The sequence below is a fragment of the Macaca nemestrina genome, chromosome 1 (assembly GCF_043159975.1).
Source record: "Macaca nemestrina isolate mMacNem1 chromosome 1, mMacNem.hap1, whole genome shotgun sequence".
NCBI classification, from domain to species: domain Eukaryota; kingdom Metazoa; phylum Chordata; class Mammalia; order Primates; family Cercopithecidae; genus Macaca; species Macaca nemestrina.
This window is the reverse complement of record NC_092125.1, coordinates 191538999-191561990: the sequence shown is the minus strand read 5'-3', so window position 1 is coordinate 191561990 and position 22992 is coordinate 191538999. Positions and strand designations below refer to the sequence as shown.

Below are 22992 nucleotides of genomic sequence, written 5' to 3'. Positions count from 1 at the left end.
TGAAGAGACAATCTGTTGGGTAGGAGAAAATATTTGCAAACCATTCATCTGACAAGAGGCTAATATTCAGAACATACAAGGGACTCAACTTCAATAATTATTTACATACACATACACACACACACCCATTAAAAAGTGGGCAAAAAAATATGAATGGAATTTCTCATAGGAAGGCATACAAATGGCCAACAGGTATATGAAAAAAATGTTCAACATCAATAATCATTAAGGAAATGCAAATCAAAACCACAAGGTGATATCCTCTTACTGCAGTTAGAATAGCTATGATTAAAAAGACAAAAAATAACAGACACTGAAGAGGATGTGGAAAAAAGGGAGCTCTCATATACTTGTGGTGGGAATGTAAATTAGTACAGTCATTATGGAAAACAGTATGCTGATTTCTAAAAAAAAGAAAGAACTAAAAATAGAACTACCCTATGATGTGGCATTTACCCAAAGGAAAAGAAATCACTATATCAAAGGGATACCTGCAACCCTGTGTTTACTGCAACACTATTCACAAAAGCAAAGATACGGAATCAAACTGAATATCCATCAATGGCTGAATGGGATAAAGAACATACGGTATAGATACATAATGAAATGCTATCATAAAAAAGAATGAAAGCCTGTCATTTGTAGCAACATGGATGGAACTGAAAGAATGTTAAGCCAGGCACAGAAGGACAAATATCACATATTTTCATTCATATGTGGAAGGTAAAAAAGTTAATCTCATGGAGGTAAAGAGCAGAATGATAGTCACCAGAGGATGGGCAGAGTGTAGCAGTGTGGGGTGAAAATAAGTTTATTAATGGGTACAAACATACAGTTAGATAGAAGAAATAAGTTTCAAAGTTTCACAGCAGGGTAGACTGGCTATAATTAACAACAATGCATTGTTTATTTCAAAATAAATAGAAGAGAGGACTTGAAGTGTTCCCAATACATTAAAATGATAAATACTTAAGGTGATATATTCCCTAATTACCCTGAGTTGATCATTACACAGTCTATGCCCGTAACAAAATACCACAAGTACCCCATAAAAATGCACAAATAATATGTATCAATTAAAAAGTTTTAAAAAAATTTTAAGAAGGTAAAAAAAAATACAACCACACAATAAAAGGAAATACTTGCAAATTATATAAGCGATACAGGACCTGTATCTAATATACATAAAAACTCTTACAACTGAGTTATAAGGGAGAAATAATTCCATTTAAAATGGGCACATAATCTAAATAAACATTTCTCCAAAGGAGATGTACAGATGGCCAACAGGCACATCAAAATTTGATCACCATCAACTGCCATTAATCCAATGAAAATCAAAACCATTACAAAGTGAGGTATCATTTTATACACACAAGGACAACCATAATAAAAAAGACACTTAGTAAGTACCACTGGCAAGGATGTGAAAAACTGCAACCCTCATAACTGTGGGAATGTAAACGGTACAACTGCTTTGAAAGACAGTCTGGCTGTTCCACAAAATATTAAACATATGACCCAGCAATTCCACTCCTAAAAAACTAAAAACATACACAAGAGAAATAAAAACACTGAGTCTATCCTAAAGTGTATACACAAATACTCACAGCAGCATTTTTGTTTCAAAGTAGAAACTATATAAATGTTCAGCTGGATAAAGAGACTAACAACTGTGGTATAGCTATGCAATGGAGTTTCACTCTAGCATAAAAAGGAATTAAGCACTATTACATGTTACAATATGGATGACCCTGAAAACCTTAGGGTAAGTGAAAGAAGCCCAAAATGCCACATATTGTGTAATTATTTTATATGAAATGTCCAAAATAGGTAACATGCCCAGAATAGGCAAATTCACAGAAACAGAAAGTAATGTAGTGGTTGCCAGGAACTTGAGATGGTGGAAATGGTGAGAGACTATTATTAATGGATAGGTTTCTTTTTGGGAGGGATGAAATGAAAATGTCCTGAAATTTGATAGTGATGATTTATAGTAAAACTACTGAATTATATACTTTTAAAAGACAACATTTATAGTATGTAAATTTTATCTCAATAAAAAACTTTTTTTGATCTAAGAGAAAAAGGAATCAACAGGCTCTAATCAAACACAGGGTATGTACAATACAGTCAAAAGACACCTTTCACAAAGCAAAGCCAGTGATATTGTCCAGAAAGAACTCAAGCCTCCTGATTTTTCTTTTCTTTTTTTTTTTTTAATTCCGGGATACATGTGCAGAACGTGCAGGTTTGTTACATACGTATATGTGTGCCATGGTGGTTTACTGCACCTATCAACCCGTCACTAGGTTTTAAGCCCTGCATACATTAGCTATTTGTCCTGATGTTTTTCCTCTCCTTGCTGCCCGCCGACCCGACAGGCCCCGGTGTGTGTTGTTCCCCTCCCTGTGTCCTTGTGTCCTCATTGTTCAACTCCCACTATGAGTGAGAACATGTGGTGTCTGGTTTTCTGTTCCCTGTTAGTTTGCTGAGGATGGTGGCTTCCCACTTCATCCACGTTCCTGCAAAGGACGTGATCTCATTCCTTATTATGGCTGCGTAGTATTCCGTGGTGTATATGTACCATATTTTATTTATCATTGATGGGCATTTGGGTTAATTCCATGTCTTTGCTATTGTGAATAGTGCTGCAATAAACATACGTGTGCATGTATCTTTATAAAAGAATGATTACAAAGATAAGCGGAGTAAAAGAAACATAAATGAGTATATATTTCTTTGGGTAAAAGGCTCCTGATTTCTAGCTGATTCCTGGCTCTCCTCTGGACCATGTTTGTCTGTGATAAAAGTTACCTAAAGTAGTCATTAAGAGAAAAATCAAGGAATTCACCTACCTGAAGGTTAAGAACTCAAAAGATCCTCCCAAATTTAAAGTAGATGTGAATCAATGTCAAGAAGTGAAATAAGTTTCCTGGCCCCAACCTACTGATCAAAAATCAAAGTCTGAGTAAAATGAAGCAAAGTGACAATTTCTAGAACATTCAGAGACCAGTCTTAATTTAAAATGGCAAAAAATTTATGTAGAATTTGAAAAGTTCCTTTGAGAATAGAACAGCGACTTCTTAGTTACCTAGGAAAAGACAAACATCACTTTTGAGATAAACATTTATTAGGCATCTACTGTGTATCAGACACTGCTGGGTATGATGGACGTATGAAAATGTCAAAGACCTAATCCTTGTAAATGAAAAACTCACAATTGAAGGAGCTATAATAGTGAAATTCCCCAAGAACCATGGGAGCAAAAAGAAGAGAGCAATTAATTTTGAAAAGGTAGAGTAGGTTAAAAAAGGAAAATAAATTCCTTTCCCAGTTATTATACTGAAATGTGAGCTGGGCTTTAAAGGATAAAGAAAATGAAATACTATTTTAGATACCGTGTATCATAAATGCAAGAAAAATAGTAGAGTATAGCTTGAATATAAAATTTAGAAGCACAAAGTCCAACCCTGGACTTGACAAAAAGGCCACCGAAGTAGACTTGTGTTTTCACTTATGTGCCAAACCCTAAGGCAGCAATGTAGAAGAAGGTACAGAAAAAGTAAACAGAGACTAGAAGAGACTAGTTGAAAGTGACATAGTATTTCAGGTTATTTATCGTTAAAATCATGTTACTTTTTAAAACATCTTAACTCTTCTAATTATTTTGTTTTCATGTAAAAACCAGGACCTGAAAAGATCAGTGATGACAGAAGGAATCACATGAGGCTGAATTAGGCTCACGGGACTGCTAAACACTATACAGATATGGACAATACTTCATACCCTCTTAAAATAAAACCCCAAAGGGAAGCAGAGTCTCCTATGCATGTTTCATGTACAGGAAATACTAACTAACTGGTCAGGGACCTCACATAAGTCCTAATTCTCTAGCATCAAAGCAACTGCTTGAATCCATTTCACCAATTACCTATGTACATACACAAGAAGGACCAAAGGGAAGTTCTATAATTAAAAAGTACAGTAGGCTGGGCACATGGGAGGCTGAGGTGGGCAGATCACCTGAGGTTGGGAGTTTCAGACCAGCCTGGCCAACGTGGAGAAACCCCATCTCTACTAAAAATACAAAATTAGCCGGGCGTGGTGGCACATGCCTGTAACCCCAGCTACTTGGCAGGCTGAGGCAGGAGAATTGCTTGAACCTGGGAGGCAGAGGTTGTGGTGGGCAGAGATTGCGCCATTGCACTCCAGCCTGGGCAACAAGAGCAAAATTCCATCTCAAAAAAAAAAAAAAAAAGTCCAGTAATTGAAATAAAAGTTCACCAATAGATTAGACAGAATCAGATTCAGAGATCCTGAAAATAGATCAGTAGAACCTAACCGATCTGAGGAACAAAAAGATAAGAAAAATTAACAGTCTCAAGGACTTGTGAAAAAAATTCAAGTCTCATTATAACTGACCCTAAAAGAAAAAGAAAAAATAGGGCCAAAAGAATTTTTAAAAATAACAACTGAAAATATCCCAAATTTGGAGGAAAGCCTCATCTTGTTGATCCTAGATTAGCAAGCCTAGAATAAATACAAAAACACTACATCAAACCATATCACAGTCAAACTGCTGAGATCCAAAGAAAAAGAGAAAAATTACTGAAAGCTACCAAAAGTGGCAGGGGTTTGGGGGTGCAACACACATTACATATAGAAGAATAAAAATAAGAATGACAGCTGACTTTTCATAAAAAATAATGGAGGCCAATGGAACATCTTCAAAATGGAATATATTCAAAACTCTGACAAGTGGGAATACCCTGCAAACCCAGGAATCCATACCCAGAAAAAAGTATACTGAGGATGAAATAAAGATATTTTCAGATGAACAAAGGCCTATAAAATTTGTTGCTTGCAGACCTGCACTACAAGAACTACCAGAGAATACTGTTAGGCTGAAGAGAAAGGTTACCAGATGGAAACTTAGATTTCCAGGAAAGAACATCAGAAAAGGTAAATAACTAAGAAAATATTTCCTCCAATGTAATTTCCTTAAAAGGCAACTAACTATTTAAAGCAAATAACACAAATCCTAAGACAGGATTTATGGTATAAGTAGAAGTACAAGATATGACAATAGCACAAAGAAAGGAATGGCAGATAAATAAAATTATACTGTTGTAATGTTAATACATTTTTAAATGGATGGCAGGAGGTAGCAGTAGGTGGTATAAACTGTAAGGTATGAAGTGGAGGGTGGTATAATATTACCTCCAAATAGACTCTCATAAGTTAGTGATACATATTGTTAAATTCTAGAATGACTATTAAAAAACTAATTAAAAGAGGACACTAAGAAGTCAAGAGATGAAATAAAATAGAATCCTATAAACTATCTGATTAACCCCAAAGGTTGTAGAAATAAAGTAACATTAAGAACAAAAGAAAAACAAACAGCAACGACACCAATAATCACATTAAATTAAATACAAACACTAAGTGGTCTAAATAGAAGGCAGAGGTCATTAGACAATTTTAAAAGCAAGAGCCAATGGCCACGTTGTTTACCAGAGAAACACTTTAAACACAAAGATGTTTACAGACTAAAAGCAAAATACTGGAAAAAGATACACCATGATGTTGCATAAGAAAGCTGGAATGGCTAAATTAGTATCAGACAAAGTAGGCTTCAGGACAAAGAGCATTTTAAGAAATTAAGTGCCGGGTGCGGTGGCTCATGCCTGTAATCTCAGCACTTTGGGAGGCCGAGGCAGGCGGATCACGAGGTCAGGAGTTCAAGACCAGTGTGGCCAATATAATGAAACCCTGTCTCTACTAAAAATACAAAAATTAGCCGGGCATGGTGGCACGTGCCACCTCCCAGCTACTCGGGAGGCTGAGGCAGAAGAATTGCTTGAAGCTGGGAAATAGAGGTTTGTAGGGAGCCGAGATCGCGCCACTGCGTTCCAGCCTGGGCAACAGAGCGAGACTTCGCCTCAAAAAAAAAAAAAGAAATTAAGAAGAACATTTCATAAAGATAAAAGAACGATTTATCAGGAAGAATAAACACGCCATACATAAATAGCAATTTGCAATGGGCCTAAGTGCAAAATCTAAAATTATAAAACTTAAAAAGAAAATCTTCATGACCGTACTTGATTTCCTGACAGGATACACAAGTCACTAACAATTAAATTAAAAAATGATAAATTCGACTTCACCAAAATTCAAATTTTCTACTCTTTTTAAAACACTATTGTGAAAGCAAAAAGGCAAACCATAGTCTAAAAAAACATTTAAACAACAGAAATCTAAGGAAAGACTTGTATCCAGAATATATTTTTTAAAATGCTTACAACTCAGTAATAATGACAACCAGTGTTTTCTAAGTCAAAAGACTTTTTAAAAACTTTCAGAGGAGAAGACATACAAATGCCCAGGAAGCACATAAAAAGATGCTCAATATCAACAGCCATCAGGAAAATTCAAATAAAAACCATGATGAAATACCACTTCGCACCCAATAGAATGGCTACAGTTAAAAAGACAGATAATAACCAACTGTTGGCCAGGTAATAACCAACTGTTGGCCATAGGAAGCAAAACTGCAACCCTCAGGTATTGCTGTTGGGAATGTAAAACAGCACAACCACTTTGGGAAAGGGTGTGGCAGTTTCTTATAAAGTTAACCTTCCATCTGCCCTCTGACCCAGTAATTCTATCCTTCAGGAGAAATAGAAAGCATGTCCACAGAAAACTTGTTTAAGAATTTACTAGTAATTATTAATAGCCTAAAACTGAAAACACCTCAAGTGTCCATCAACAAATAAATGTATAAACAAACTGTCATAGATTCACACAATGGAATACCACTTAACAATAAGAAACAAACAAGTAATATATGTAGCAGCATTATAAACATTATACTGAGTGAAAGACACAAATGAGTATATACTGAATGATTCCATTTACATGTAGTTCTATTATGTGAACTTATGGAAAAAATCTACTATGCACTCAAGGATCACTATCTAAAACTGGGGCTTGACCACAGGCTTATTTTGAGGATCAAGATAATGCATGTAACATGGCTCTCAATTCTTTAAAGCAATATACAGATACAGACATTACTTTTTATCAACAATTCCAGTACAACACAGTAATGTCCCTTCTGACAGAAAAGACTGCAGTGGCTTACCCTGTAAAATCCCAAAGAAAGATCACAAACAAGAATTCTACAACTTTGATCATATTTTCCAAAAATGATTCAAGATACCCTAAAACAGAAGTTAATTCCAGAGGGGAGGAAAGTGGCACCCAACTGAAAACCAGGTGTCATTGTTAAGTAGAAGAGAGCAAACAAATACCAGCAATTCACAAATTTCAGAAAAAAATCAAGGTAATCAAGATAAAGAAAATCCATCAGAAATGGCCGGGCGCGATGGCTCACACCTGTAATCCCAGCACTTTGGGAAGCCAACGCGGGTGGATCATTTGAGGTCAGGAGTTTGAGACCAGCCTGGCCAACATGGTGAAATCCCATCTCTACTGGGGGGGGGGGGGGAATTAGCCAGGCGTGGTGGCACACGCTTGTAATCCCAACTACTGGGGAGGGTGAGGCAGGAGAATCGTTTGGCCTGGAAGGCAGAGGTGCAGTGAAACAAGATCATGCCACTGCACTCCAGCCTAGGTGATGGAGTGAGACTCTGTCTCAAAAAGAAAAAGAAAAGAAAATGCATCAGAAATGAAGATGTGTCAAAGACCAACAATAAACTTAAATGTCTTTATTCCCATCATTATAAAGTATTTATTACTTCAAATAAAGAGCATTTTAGGCCGGGCGCGGTGGCTCAAGCCTGTAATCCCAGCACTTTGGGAGGCCGAGACGGGCGGATCACGAGGTCAGGAGATCGAGACCATCCTGGCTAACATGGTGAAACCCCGTCTCTACTAAAAAAATACAAAAAACTAGCCGGGCGAGGTGGCGGGTGCCTGTAGTCCCAGCTACTCGGGAGGCTGAGGCAGGAGAATGGCGTAAACCCGGGAGGCGGAGCTTGCAGTGAGCTGAGATTCGGCCACTGCACTCCAGCCTGGACCACAAAGCGAGACTCCGTCTCAAAAAAAAAAAAAAAAGGGGGCATTTTAATTATTCTAAAACTTTATTTCTAGCTGAAATTTTATGTCAACACAAAGTACCCTGCTTTATCTTAGGTTGAAAATAGCCTAATAAAAAAGCTATTACCTGATTAAGTACAAATAAACCAAAAATGCTAATATTAATTTCAGACTCCTGGGGAGAGCAGTCTCTGTCATAAATAGCTAACCATTCCAAACGGTGAAATCTATTACTATTGCCAAGTATATGCCCACTGGTAACATGACTCATCATGTTACCAGTGGGCATATAAGCTCTTCCTTAGCTTTCAATGCACATTCACCTCAGGAGCTGGATTCCTCTTGTCTCTGACTTCTTTGGCTTTATACCATGCCTTCATCTTTCTTTCTTTCTTTTTTTTTTTTTTTTTTTTTAACCTCTCCCAGTTTATTTCGGCAATCCATCTTCGAAAGATTTGTTTGCTTTGTTTTCTCCCAACTTCTTAGGATGCTGTTCCTGGTAACTGCTCAGGCACAGCATTTGCATGCACCACAGATAGTGTAACCGTACTTTGAGTTTCAATCCTGCTTTATACCTGTTCCCTAAACATAGTTAAGAATAGCACCCCTTTCATTCTCAGAAGTTTCTGGCTTGGACAATAGGTTAAATAGCTACTGAGACCACAAAAATAGACTATGAATGGTCAAACACACAGTAAGTACTTCAAAGGCAGGCTGCTTGTCTGGCTAGTTGACTGAATGAACATATGGATAACGATTCCAATGCCTGCTCAGGTCCTTGAAATACCCTTTTTGTACAAATACAAGTTTTTATTACTTTTAAATACATTGATCATCAAATTAAGCCTAGAGAGACAGTGTTAAGAAATTTCCTCTTAATCAATGGATTAAAATATGTAATTGGCATACTGACTGTAGTATAGTAAACAATTCCACTAAATGTTAAGGATACTTAAAAAGTATATCCCATTAAGGGATTAACAGACATATCTTGCTTTTAAATCATAGTACCAATCGATCCTTTTAGAAACTTTAAGTTAGAGATAAAGTTTTACTTATCATAACGAATTTCCAAGAAACAAATGGCTCACCTATATAATCCACTCACAAGGCAGCTTAACATGACTATTATGTTACTACTTGAGGGTTATAGCTCAATATCTGTCAAGTCTAAGCCAAAAAGAAAGTAACTTGATGGTCAAATGAACACACAATTAGCAAAAACATGTCTTTCAAATAGTGATTAAACTCTGATAAATCCGTATGATGGAATATATGCAATGAAATGAAACAAAACTGCTGATACGCACAACGACATGGATGGCTCTCATATACATTACACTAAAGGAAAGAAGCCAGACTCAGAAGGCCATGTACTACATGAGTCCCATTTACATGGCATTTTGGAAAAGGCAAAATTATAGGGACACAAACAGATCAGTAGTTGCAAAGGCCTGGGGATAAGGGAAAGGGCTGACTACCAAGTGACAATCTAGAATACTGTTCTTTATTTTGATTACAGCGATGGTTACACTGTGTTTGTTGAAAGTAATAGAATTATACACCAAAGAGTAAATTTTACCATACATAATTTTTTTAAAAAATTTCTAGGTATAACGTTATTTTTTAAAGTAGTTTAGATCTGGAAAAGAAAAAAAAAGAGGACAACAACAACAAAATGTTCTCTTTCAACTTTAAAAAGAGAACAGAGAACACTGTATGTCTAAACAAAAGGCAGCTGCAACCACACTGCTCGAACAGTATTAACATCAGGGCTCTAGGCCAAGACTTCTTTCAGCTTCTGCAGTGTTATCTCCCTGAATCAGATTCTCACTTCTATCTAACTCAATCTTCCTAATTTTCTGAATACCTTGGCTTTCTAACCTTGGTTTGTCTAATGGAATGCCTCACATTCATAATTCACCTCTGTCTCGACAATCACTCAATGGCACCAATCCATTTCTCACGTTTGGATCTCACGTTAGTACTTACATTAATTCCCTTAATTCCTGACTCTACCCAGCTTTGCTATGACTCGTCCCTCAGCTAAACTTGATCATGTCCTCTTCTAGCCTTCAACTGGAGTTCTTATCTACCATGAGTTAAAATGACAAATGCAACCAACCTCATCTATTCAAGTGCTTCAGAAGTGACAAACTCTAAAGTCTCCCTTGGGAAGCTGTATCAGTGTTTTTTCACTTCAATAAATATGACATTTCTTATTTTGGTCCAACCAAACTCTTGCTTATCCTTCAGTACTAGTTCCTGTTTAGTTTGTACGGAAACACAGATAAGCAGTCATTTTCCTCCTCACAAAAATCATGCATTTACTTAAGACTAGCATTAAAATTATACTCTTATCTTCCTTCTCTAGGGTAATACCTATGACTCCTACAACACTGTTAATCATTTAATGTTATATTTTATGTTCCCTCAAACCTCTCCAGTTTTTCTACACATTTTTCAAAGAAAGAGACCAAAATGGGATACCAGAGACTAACAAGCAATTTACAAATAAATATAATACTAACATAGCCCCAAAAAAAGAATACCCTTTAAAAAGAAAGATCAGTCAACTATGTTATGGTCCCTTATACTAATCTACAGAATAAGAATAGAAAAAAATTCATAATTTGTGAGGCATGGTGGCTCACACCTCTAATCCCAACACTTTGGGAAGCCAAGGCAGGAGCACTTGAAGCCAGGAGTTCAAGACCAGTCTAGGCAACACAGTGAGAACTCCATCTCCACAAAAAATTTCAAAAACTTAGCCAGGCGTGGTGGCATGTGCTGTCATCCTGGCTACTCTGGAGAATCACTTGAGCCCAGTAAGCTATGAGAGCACCACTGCACTGGGCAAAAGGGCAAGATCTTGTCTCAAAAAAATTTTTTAAAGAAAAAATCACAATCCTGGAAGTTTCAAAAGTTAGTCTCTTAGCAATGAATTTGTTATTTCCTCACAAAGCAGGAGAGCCCAATCTTTCCGGTCCCTAAGGCTTTACAACTTCCCATTCCCAGGCAAGACAAAGATTCCCTAACCCCCACACCCCTAAAAACTCTTCTATGAATTAACTGTAGTTATTTCCCCAGGATAGTCAGGTGGCCTTCATGTGGTTTTTAACTTCTTAGCTATTTTCTCAGTTCTATTAGAGTCCACTGCTACTAAGTTTAGGTAACTGTTGAAACTGAGCCCTATAATCCTTTAGTTCCTTTCAAGTCAAAGATAATTTTTCTGAACTGAAGACAGGGAAACAAAATTGAGAAAAGGTTAAGCTGAAAAGCAGAGAAAGAGAATTATATTTTTTAAACTACATTTAGGCAGTAATCTGTTTTTCCCTAATGTAAACATTTACCTTTAAGATAATTAAGACATAAGCATGAATTACACAATAAGACTTATAATCCAAAGAATTAAAAAAAAAAAAAAAGAAGACAAATATAGAGAAAACAGAACTAACAAAAAGAGAAGAGATAAAAGATCGGACTTAAAAAATGGAGACAGACTGCCCAATGTATACACAGGGTGAAAAGGGTTACAATCAAGAGAAGAAAAACAAATCTGTCCCCAAAAAAGCAGCAAAGTTGTGGATGCAAAATTGAATTTCATTTTGTGTGTGTGTTTTTTTTAAAATAAAGTGATAATATGGCTGCTTGAAATTAGTTGTAAAGAGGTGAGGAAAATGAATCTCAGACCACCAATGTACATAGAAAGGTACCAAATATTAAGGGCTTTTACGACACAATCTTCTTGAAAATGAAGGATTAAGTAAGGAATAGATAGCCACATAAAAACATCTGTGATTTAACAATACACTTCAAGATTAGGTTGTTCTTCACACCTCTCTGGTAATACAATGAACAGAAAGCTGTATCGTGAAAATACAGAGAAGATGCTGTATGAGTTACTTCCACCTCTTGACCTAAGTCATGGCAGCAGCTAGCAAAATTCTAAGGGGTTATAAAGTCCACCCCATACCCAAGACCAAAATCTACTCCCACCCCACCTTGGCTCAATGGTTTTCTCCCACTGTGGTGAGGGTAGTTTTGGAAAAGCTCCTCAAATGCCAGGAAACACTGTAATGCAAAAAGAAAAAACAATTCATAAGTACTAAAACTTAACTAACATTTTGGTCTCCCTCTCAAGGAAGATTGATATCATGGGAAAAGTACTAATCTAAGAACTAAGAAACCCAGTGTATTTTGTTTGTTCAGCATTCATTCTAAGACTTTTTCTATAATTTCAGTTATTTGGGAGGTGGCGGGGTGAACATCAGGCATACTCTCTCTGTTAAGTGTTACTCAGCTGATGAAATATAAACCAGAGCTGCTGACAGACGTATTTGCCACTTATTGGACTGAAAATGAAGCTATCAGAGAAATTAGCACAACTAAGGGATGAAAAGAGACATTCCTGGTGATATAATTTAAGAACCTGGCTCCAGTTCTTCCTTAAGTACTTTTCCCCTTAAGTTAGTTTGTATTGAGTTTCTGTGACTAACAAGTATGTCTGGCCAATATGCCTGGGTTCTAAATTCCACACTGAACCTGAGCAAGCTGTTCCTCATCTACTGGCCTTAGTTTCTTCTTTTATGAAATGGACTTGAGATGAAGTCTTCAAAGTGTTTTTAAAGCAGTGGAATTTTGTGCTTTCTTAAACAAAATCTCATTTTTAAATCAAAAATAAAAATGACTTTATTCACATAAATGTATTTATAAGACCAAATTTACATCTACGTCTGACCAAAATCAATGAGAAAAATGTATTTAAACCTCGCTTTGTGGCCATGCGTGGTAGCTCACGCCTATAATCCCAGCACTTTGGAAGGCCAAGGTGGTCAGATCTCTTGAGGTCAGGAGTTCAACACCAGTTTGGCCAAGATGTGAAACCCCGTCTCTACTTAAAATGCAAAAGTTAGCCAGGCATGGTGATGTACACTGGTAGTCCAGTTACTCAGGAGGCTGAGGCAGGAGAATTGCTTAAACCCGGGAAACAGAGGCTGCAGTGAGCTGAGACTGCACTACTGCAATCCAGCCTGGGCAACAGAGTGAGACTCCATCCCAAAATTAACAAACAAACAAACAAATAAAATAAACCTCACTTTGAGACTGAAAAGAAAAATTACTACTACAAATGTACTTTATAAAATCAAATGTATGATATTTACTTACTATGACCAAAATCAGTAAGAACGGGGTGTTTTAATAAATACAAAACCTTAAAACTGAAAACTACTGGTAAAAGATGAAAGCTCTGATTAGCCTCTCAGGACTCAATTCATTTCTGTATTTCATTTTAGTTGCACACTATTAAGAATCCTGATTCAAAAAAAAGAGTTGCAATGAGTAACATGTTTTCCACATCTGTCTTACCCCATACATTAAAGATGAACAAAAGCTTAAACTTCTACACAAAAGAAAAATACCTAATATGACACATTTTTAAGAGTCTCCAATTGGTTAAAATCAAGTACATGATAGAATTAAGCCTCCATATGTATTGATTTTTTAATTTTTAAAAATTACTTCGAATTCATTTAAAAATCCAATCAGAACCAAAATGTTTACAGAACCTAATTAGTGACTTCATAGGACTCTAATAAATAATCTCTGAAGTCTCTTAAAAATATTTTTCAGTCTGACCCATATATACTCATTGCCTATAGGAAATGTGATAATTTATTTTTAGAATCTAATTATCTTTTTGTAAAAAGCCTCCTTTAAAGGAAAAGGTGCAACAATTCCTATTTAGAACCTCAAAGTTAAAAACATAGAGAAACAATTTTTTACAAGACTATTAATCTGTTCAGTCTTACTGAGAACCAACCTGACAGGGCACAAAGATGATAAAAAGTGCTATAAAATGTTCACTACTTCAGAAAAACTGCTTTAAGATAGAAATGAATAACTCTTCATCTCTAATCTCAAGAAGTTAACAGTCTGACAGAGGATACAGTATATTCATTCATTCAACAACGGTGTCTCCTCAGTGTCACCAGCCACTGTGCCAGCAACTGGGTCTAAACAGTGAACAAGATACACATGATCCCTACTTGCATAAATTTAGATTTTAAAGGCAGTAGATAACTAACAAAGAGCTTAAAAAAAGAGACCATATGAGTAAGTTAACATTTTTTTTGGGGGGGGGGGGGGGGCGGGGAAGATTGCTGCATACTATGTGAAAGTTAATATAAACTGGAGGGATTGAGCCCAGCCATGGAGAGTCCAGTTAGGAGCTACTTACTACAACGATGACGGTCACTACAAAATAAAAGGAACTCAAAAGAGGGAGCAACAAACTCAGCTGAAGTATGGGGAAACGAAAAAGCCTCAGAGAAGTCATGTTGCAGCTCAATACTGAAAGATAAGAAACAGTCTAGACAAGTAAAGCAAGGAAATTTGTACAGAAGACCATGTGAATGGCATGTTTGGAAAACTTCAAGTAGTTCTTCACAATGTGTCTTGAATGAGGTGAATTACAGCTGGAAAGGCAGATAGAGAAAAAAATAGTAAAGAACATTTTACAAGAAGAGAAAGTAAACACCTCCAGGACACTAAGGAATACTTTTAAGCAAGGTGCTTACATGATCAGGCTTACATTTCAGAAAGATTCTTCCAAAATCAGTTAGCCTAAAAACAAATATAAGAAGTCTAACCACCTAAACAAGCATCGTGCTTGCCAATAAATACACTGTCTCAAAGTCCTAATCTAGTAACTTACCTTGACAACCAAATACAGTACAACCAAGTACTCTTAAGTTTCAGAAACCAAGCAACTAGTACCAAGTTCGGGGCACACTATAGTTGACTAGCTATTAAAACAACAAAAGAAAGGCGGGAGTCACCATAGAAAAAACGCTAAAAACGTGAAAAATGCAATGGTGTCAGGAGATAAGAGGAGTCAAGTAGAGAACACGCTTCTTGATTATACTCAGAAATGGGTTAATAACAGAGAAACTATTTTATTCCAGTGTAAGAATACTTCCACCTGTTGCCAGTTACACACAGATGCACCCGTTTTATGTAATAATTATGGTTCCTGACAAGCAGCTCAAACACCAAATTTCATTTAATACACAACACTTCAACCAAAGATTAGAAACAGCAAAGTACAACAGCGCTGTGGTGCACATTGGCTATACACTAGTTAGCTTCCCACAGCTTAAAACTCTCTAACAAGCTTTAGAGCGGGGCGGGGGGGGACTTACTACTTTGCAGAGGTTCCTATTCAATGAACTGGAAAAGTTCTTAATTCAAACATGACAAGCGACATACTGAAGAATTCAGCTGTTTTAAGAAAATGAATCCTACCTTTCCAGGGTCATCCTTGGATCGAGGCACTTTAAGGAAACATTTGTTCAATGACAGATTATGTCGTATGGAATTCTGGAATTAAAGAAGAAAAGCCATAAGGTCAATAAAATCCTAAAAACATAACCCAACTTTAAAACAGAATTAGAAATCTAAACATCTCTATGCTTTGCAAAACAATTACAAATGGAATAAACTTTTTAATGAGCTTAAAATTTAAACTTTCTGACTTTCAAATTATGAATGCTACAAGGGGAAGCTATTACTGGAAAATAATTTCTAGAGGATTTCGTAAAATGTAATACATGTAGCATTTTAAGTGTTTAACACTTTTAACGATACAGGAAGATGCCTGTAATGTAATGTTAAATATTAAATGCCAAAATATAAAATTGGCATATTATGATACATATTATGACTTTAATTGTGGTACTTATTTTAAATTTATTTATTTATTCTTGGAAATAAGCCAGAATGCAAAATGTTAGAAGGTATTCTACATGAAATTAAAGAGTATGACTATTTTCTTCTCTTTACTGCAAAGTCCAAATAGTCTGCAAGACACATGTACTAGCACTTTTTAATTAGTTTAAAAAATATTTTTTAAAAATTCCACTGCTCTATTACAAAAAAACATACAGAACCCAATTAGGTTCTCACCACAGTCTGTAAAAAAGAAAAACACATGGAAAGATACTGGCTACAGGGAGCTGGGAAGAACATCTAAATTCCTCATTGTAGCAGGGAAGAACACCCAAAGTGGGTAGCAGGAAAATGCCCTTGGAAACCTGCAGAGTCTGTGAAACAGAAATTTATTCATGAATAAGTAGGACTGTACCACAATCCGTACAGAATATGCCCCAAAGTCCATTTCTTCTCAATTAAATGCTCCAAAACCCATTCTCAAATTATCCTGTTTGTTCCCAAATGGCTAGTATTTGGGAGAAAAGAGGTCCAACTGCATTAAGCCATTACTTAGAATGGTACCTTTTGGGGTCATATTTTGGCATAGTATCTGTTTTGTTTTTTAATATAAAATTCAGTAGTCTAACAAGAATGCCTGTAATAAAACTTCTCTCCTTCAGGCACAATATTGGAATTTTAAACATTTTAAAAAGATGACTACAGAATATAAATTCAAGACCATCTTATTACCAAAGCAGAAATTTAAAACTTACGCTTGGGATGTAAACAGCTACAAAGAATGATGCTGTCTTCCAAAGAGAAAATCCTAGGTAAGCATTTTTTTTTAAAACAAAACAAAACAAAACAAAAAAACCTACTTTTTTTTAAGCCACATCAGAGAGCTCAGATTGCAAGGCAACCAAACCACATTCCTAAGAGGAGCAAGGCTATTCAATGAGAAACTGGACACACAACTAAATCACCTTTGGCAGAGCACAGGAAAAAGAGATGGCCACCATCCAAGCAGTTAAAAAGAAATTACCTAAAATTTTAAAGGCCAAGCATGGGGTTGTCACTTTAGAGCAACAAGGATCCCAGAAACAAGAGAAGTTCTCACACACTCTTAAGGTCTTCTCCATAGACCTTTATCATATGTTCTTAAGAAAGAATAGGGGTAGGAAAGGAGACCCAAGAAAGTCTCCCCTAGTGGCATAAACAGGAAGAAAGTGATTGACAGTGATAGGGAGTGAGGAGACAAAGCCCACCAACCTTCCACAGATTTTACAAAGCAAAAAAACAAGTCTGCAGTAAACGCAGCAAAACCTCTCACCCACAGGACTCTGGCAAAGATTCACTGCTTCTAGGGGAAGAATGGAAACAAAACCCTGGTGCCTCTAGGGAGGGACAGGAAACCCTTACCCAGTAGTACATAGGCAAAGATGATCTGCTGTTGGAGGAAAAGCAGAAGCAAATCCCTTGAACTCTGGGAGAGGTACAGGAAACTATCTTGGGCCCAGGATCCTATACAGATACCATGTAGAGGTCTGCTACACCTGGAGAAGAGGTGGGAAACTCCAACCCAAAAGTAACTACAGATACACAAGACTAGTTTGGCTGAGGGAAAGAAACACTGAAAAAGCCCACCGTAAGTTTGAGGGTCTGCATAAGACTAAGGCTGGACCAACACAATAGAGAACACCCCTCACCTCTACCAAAAGCATAGCACTGAATAACAAGCAAACGCAGTCTACTGACACAGAAGGGGCAAGAAACCCCCACGATGTGTAAAAAGGTGGGCAGAGACAATTAAAATCTAAAGAGATTAAAAAACAAAAAAATCCTACAGCACCCTCTCCAAGCACAAGTTAACAGAAGCCCACTGCTGGAGGAATGTAAAGTTTGTGGTATACTGAAGATAAAGATATCAATTTTAAAAATCCAAATTACTGACAGACTGACTCAATCCCCACAAGAACGGCCTGAGAAAAAAGATGCTTGTCCATTTACCAGTACAAGTACCACTTACCTCAATGTCTACCATTCTTCTACACATATGTCTGGTCTCAATCAACAATTGTAAGACATAGAAAAGAAAGGAAAACTTACTGCCAAGAGATAAAATAATAAACAAAACCCAAGACAAGACTCAGGTGTTAGAACTATCAGGAAAGAAAACATTAAAATAACTATGATTAATATGTTAAAGGGTCTAGCAGGAAAAAAGCGGACAACCTGCTTGCATAAGGAGATGGAGAATTTCAACAGAAATGTGAAAACTAAAGAAAGGGACAAATATAAACAATAGAAATAAAAAACATTGAACATGATTAAATTCCTCAGATGGGATCATTAAACTAGACACAACTAGGAAAAGAACTAGACACAACTCTACCTGAGGGTAGAGTAACAGAAATTTCCAAATGGAGACTGGCGCATTCACACAGGGCAAAACAAAAACAAAACAGATCATCCAAGAATTGTGTGATGATAAGAGTATTCAAGTCCCAGAAGGAGAAAAAAAAAGGAATGGGACAGAGGGAAAATCTGAAGTAACAGTCAAGAATTTTCAAAAAATAAATGCAAGACATCAACCCGAATATGCAAGAATTTCAGAGAACACCAAGCAGAATAAAGTAAAAATCCACATCCCCAAATTCATTACAGTGAAAGGGCTAAAAACCAAAATAAAGAACATCTTGAAGGCAGTCAGAGAAAGTAGATTACGTATAAAGGAATAAAGATAAGAATTACAGTGGACTTCTCAAAAACCATGCAAGCCAGAAGGCAATGGAGTGACATCTTAAAATACTGAAAGAAAAAAGAAAAAAAAAAAGAAACCTGTGCAGTGAAAATATCTCTCAAAAATAAAGGCAAAATAAAGACTTCCAAACAAAAGCTGAAAAAATTCATTTCAGCTTACACTGTTACAAGAAAGTTCTTTTGGCAGAAGTATGAAATCAAACAAAAATGCAGATCACGAAAATAAATGGTGTCAGAAAATGGTGAAAAAAAATGAAGGTAGATTTAATGCTTTTAAAAAGACTGTATGAAGATATTCAGACTGTAAAAAATAAAAAATAAATTTTATAAAGCAAATATAATTTATTATGGAGTTTGGAACTATGTAAAAGTAAAATGTACGACAACAACAGCAAAAAGGATGGGTCAAAGAAACTGGAAAGATGTGGTTTAAACAATTCTGACATGATACACGAAATGGTTTCGAGGGCTGACTTTCAATAGATCGCAGCGAGGGAGCTGCTCTGCTACGTACGAAACCCCGACCCAGAAGCAGGTTGTCTATGAATGGTTTAGCGCCAGCTTCCCCACGAACGTGCGTTGCGTGACGGGCGAGGGGGCGGCCGCCTTTCCGGCTGCACCCTGTTTCCCAGGACGAAGGGCACTCAGCACTGGGCATGGTGGTACACGTCTGTAATCCTAGCTACAGGGGGGCTACGGGGGAGGCTGAGGCAGAAGAATCACTTGAACCTAGGAGGTGAAGGTTGCAGCGAGCCGAGATCGCACCACAGCACTCCAGCCTTGGAGACACAGTCTTAGTCTCAAAAAAAAAAAGAAGAAAATTGCTAGTCATGCCCCCGTCTTTCCTTCATTGAGAGTCTTCAATAAAATAGATCATCTAAGTTCTAAAAATACACATTTTTCTCCCTGTAGTACTAAAACTATTTCCATTTTGAATGAAAAATTTTAAATATAGTTTATAATATTTCCATTTTTCTTAAATTATCTCCTAGTCTCCCCCAAAACTTGATAACCTACTATTTGAGGGCACAGTGCAGTAACTTAAAGATATTACAATCGACTGAATACTTGCATCCCCTCAAAATTCTTATGTTGAAACCTAATTCCCAACGTGATGATATTTGGAGGTGGAGCCTTTAAGGTGATTAGGTTATGAAGGGTGTCCTCACGAATGAGATTAGTGTTTATAAAAGAGGCCTCAGAGAGTTTATTTCTCTGTTCTACCATGTAAGGTTATAATGAGAACAGGATCATCTATGAGCCAGGGAACAGGTCATCACCAGAACCTGTCGGCATCTTGATTTTGGAATTCCCAGCCTCCAGAATTATGATAAATAAATGTTTGTGGTTTCTAAGCCCCGACCCTATGTTTTTGGTTTTCTTTTTGTTGTTATAGCAGCCTGAATGAACTAAGATGTATATAGTAAACCCTAGAGTAATCACTAAAAAAAATTTAGAAAGGGGATAACTAATAACAGAACTGTGGAGATAAAATGGAATCATAAAAAATACACAATTCAAATCTAAAATAAGATGGGAAAAAAGAAAGAGGCATCAGACAAACTGTAGTTCACCTACCCAGCTTAAAAGTTCAAGATGAGGGGAAAATACAAATCAGGATGGTCAGAACAAAGAAGTATCATTAGTAAATGGCTCAGTGTGAACTCATCACTTCAAAGGAAGTACACACCTCTACACAGTCTTCCTCCTCTACAAAAAGCTTAAATGTTGGAAATCTTCAGGGTTCTGCCCTATGTCGTTTTCATTTCTACATCTGCTGCCTAGCTAATCTCATCTACACCCAATGACCACCTGTGACAAATCACTTAAATCTGTCTAGATCCAGGACAGACTTTTCTCGAGTTCCTAATGTATGTTTCCAACTATCAATGGCACATCTCCAGAAACTCCTCAAACTCAACATATTTAAAACTAAACTCAATCTTTATGCCCAATGTGATCTTCTTCCAGTTTTCCCTTCTCAGTTCAAAGACATTATTATTCACATAACTGCTGCTCCATCAGAAACCTGTAAAGCATCCTTAACTCCTGTCTCTTTCTTACCACCTAAAACAAATCTATCACTAAACTTCACTACGCCTGCCTTAGATCTGCCAATCTTACCCCATCTTTTCTGTGACTACTCAGTCTAGGGAACCAGTCTCAGCAAAACTAGTACAACAGCTTCCTAACTGGTGTCCCCTTTCCTTTCAGCCCTCCTTCCATCATTCTTCACCCTGCAGAGAGTTATGTCTTCACAATGCAAATTTGGTGTTACCCCTTCACTTAAAAACTTTCAGCGCACTTAGGACAAAATCCAATATTCTTAAGCCTCGAAAGACTCTTCATGATCTGACCCTATCTTGCTTTCTACATTCATCCCCTCCAATGTTCTCTCTCAGGTTCTAGGCTTTCCACAAGTTGCTACATCTGCAAAGATTACTGCCCCCAGCCTTACTCCATCTTCTTCACCTAAATCAATCTACTCAATTTTCAATTCATTCTTGTATTAAACTTCATTTCTTTAAGGAAGCCCTTTCTGGTATTCACAGATTAGTTAGGTTCCACTGTAATAAACTTCGTCATCCTGAATTTCTCATCACATCTGCAATTGTTTATTTAATGGTCTTCCCCCTCCATGCGGTATTCTCTACCAAAATATAAACAGGCTCCATGAGGGCAAGAACCTTGTCTTTCAACCCAAAAGCTAGGACACAATGTTTTTCAAAGGGTAATCACATATCTGTTGGGAAAAAAATACCAAAAACCTATTTAGAATGTAAAAACACAGAGATACGAAAGCCAAGACTTGTACATACACATAAAACCCACAAAGAAAAGAGGTAAAGTTACTTCAGACCTTACAGCTTGGGTAGTCCCCATCTCCCATAACCCCAAGAAAAGAAGTTGGTGAAGTGGAGAAGCAGAAATAATTAGGTGATTTTTTTTTTCAATCACCTAATCAATCAAAATGATGAAGCCATGCTGATTGGCCTTAAAAACCCCATCCCCAAAAGCAGTTTCTCAAAACTACAGTTTATCTGCACTAGACTCACTTGAAATGTTATTTTAATGCAGATTCCTAGGATCTATCCAAGGCACCTAATTTAAAATCTCTAGAGTAGTGACCTGGCAATTCTAATTTTAAAAGCATTCTATGTAATTTTTATTTTAAAGTTGAGTTTAAACTGCCACCTCCAATCCAACCAACTGCTACATTCTTATCCATTCCTTCTTCTGTGAATCCTGGTTTCTGTCCCCACTGGTCCCCCCGAAAATCAATATAAGTACTCATTTGTTCTACCCTACTAAAATGGTTTCAGAATTGCTCTCAACTTTCTAACTTCTTCCCTCCCAACTTCTTTCCTAGGGGTTTTTGGAGATAGAGACTGCCTCTACTGAAGTTCCACCACCGAACACAAATCTACTAAGTTGATGATTTCTTTGTAACTATTTTTGGCCTTGGAATGTATGCCATGAAGGTATATAAGGTATATACCAAAAGTTTCTTCAATTTGTTTTTTTCTGTGTGATTACATTATTAATTCAAAACAATGTTAGGCTTGTTTCTGCTTGTATTCTGTTTGAGGGTTTCCTCTTTAATCTCTTTTGTTTTTTTTTAAATATGTAAAACATGTACATGGGTTCAAAAGTTAAAACTATATGAAAAAGTATACGCAAAATCTTATTTCCTTCTACATCCTTTCCACCTTGGTTCCCATCTATCCCCTAGAGGTAGTCACATTAATTACATTTCTAGTTTAAATTCCTAAATTTCTTTTCCCAACAATGAGCAAACACATAATGAATAACATTATTCCTTTTTAACCCACACAAAAAGTAACACAATACACCCACACACCACTTTTGTATTTTTCCTTTTTTAAATTATCCTAACCTTCAACAACTTAGTAAGTTACCTTTCCTCAAAGTGAATACCATGAAATTTTATTTTTTATTTTTTTGGAGACAGGGTCTCGCTCTGTCACCAGGCTGGAGTGTAGTGGCATGATCATAACTCACTGCAACCTCAACCTCCTGGGCTCTAGCAATCCTTCCACCTCAGCCTCTCAAGTAGCTGGGACCACAGGGATACACTACCATGCCCGGCTAATTTCTTTTTTATTTTTTATTTTGTGGAGACAGGGTCTCACTATGTTGCCTAGGCTGGTTTCAAGGGATTCTCCTGCCTTGGCCTCCCAAAGTGCTGGGATTATAGGCATGAGCGCACTGCACATAGCCTGAAAATTTAATTCCTTTTCCTCTAGTTCTGAATACAAAATCATTCAATTATGGAAACTCCAAAGAGGTATTTTTAATATGTAATCTCCCTTCAAGGCCCTGACACAAAATGAAAGGGAGTTTACTAAAACTGTATTTGAGTCTTTTTAAGCAACAGTGGAAACATATTGTCCTCTGGGTCGCATAAGTTGACTCTGCATTTCTGGAAAG

At 36.8% G+C, this 22992-nt stretch overlaps 1 protein-coding gene across 6 annotated transcripts in view; it reads right to left on the bottom strand.

The window, feature by feature from the left end:
* Nucleotides 1-22992, bottom strand: part of LOC105494838 (forkhead box J3) — a 151605-nt gene that overhangs the window by 64615 nt on the left and 63998 nt on the right. For all 6 annotated transcript variants that reach the window (XM_011763718.3, XM_011763717.2, XM_011763721.2 and 3 more), the window contains one exon: nt 15376-15450. In XM_011763718.3, coding sequence (XP_011762020.1) covers nt 15376-15450 — 75 coding nt within the window. The remainder of the gene's footprint in view (nt 1-15375; nt 15451-22992) is intronic.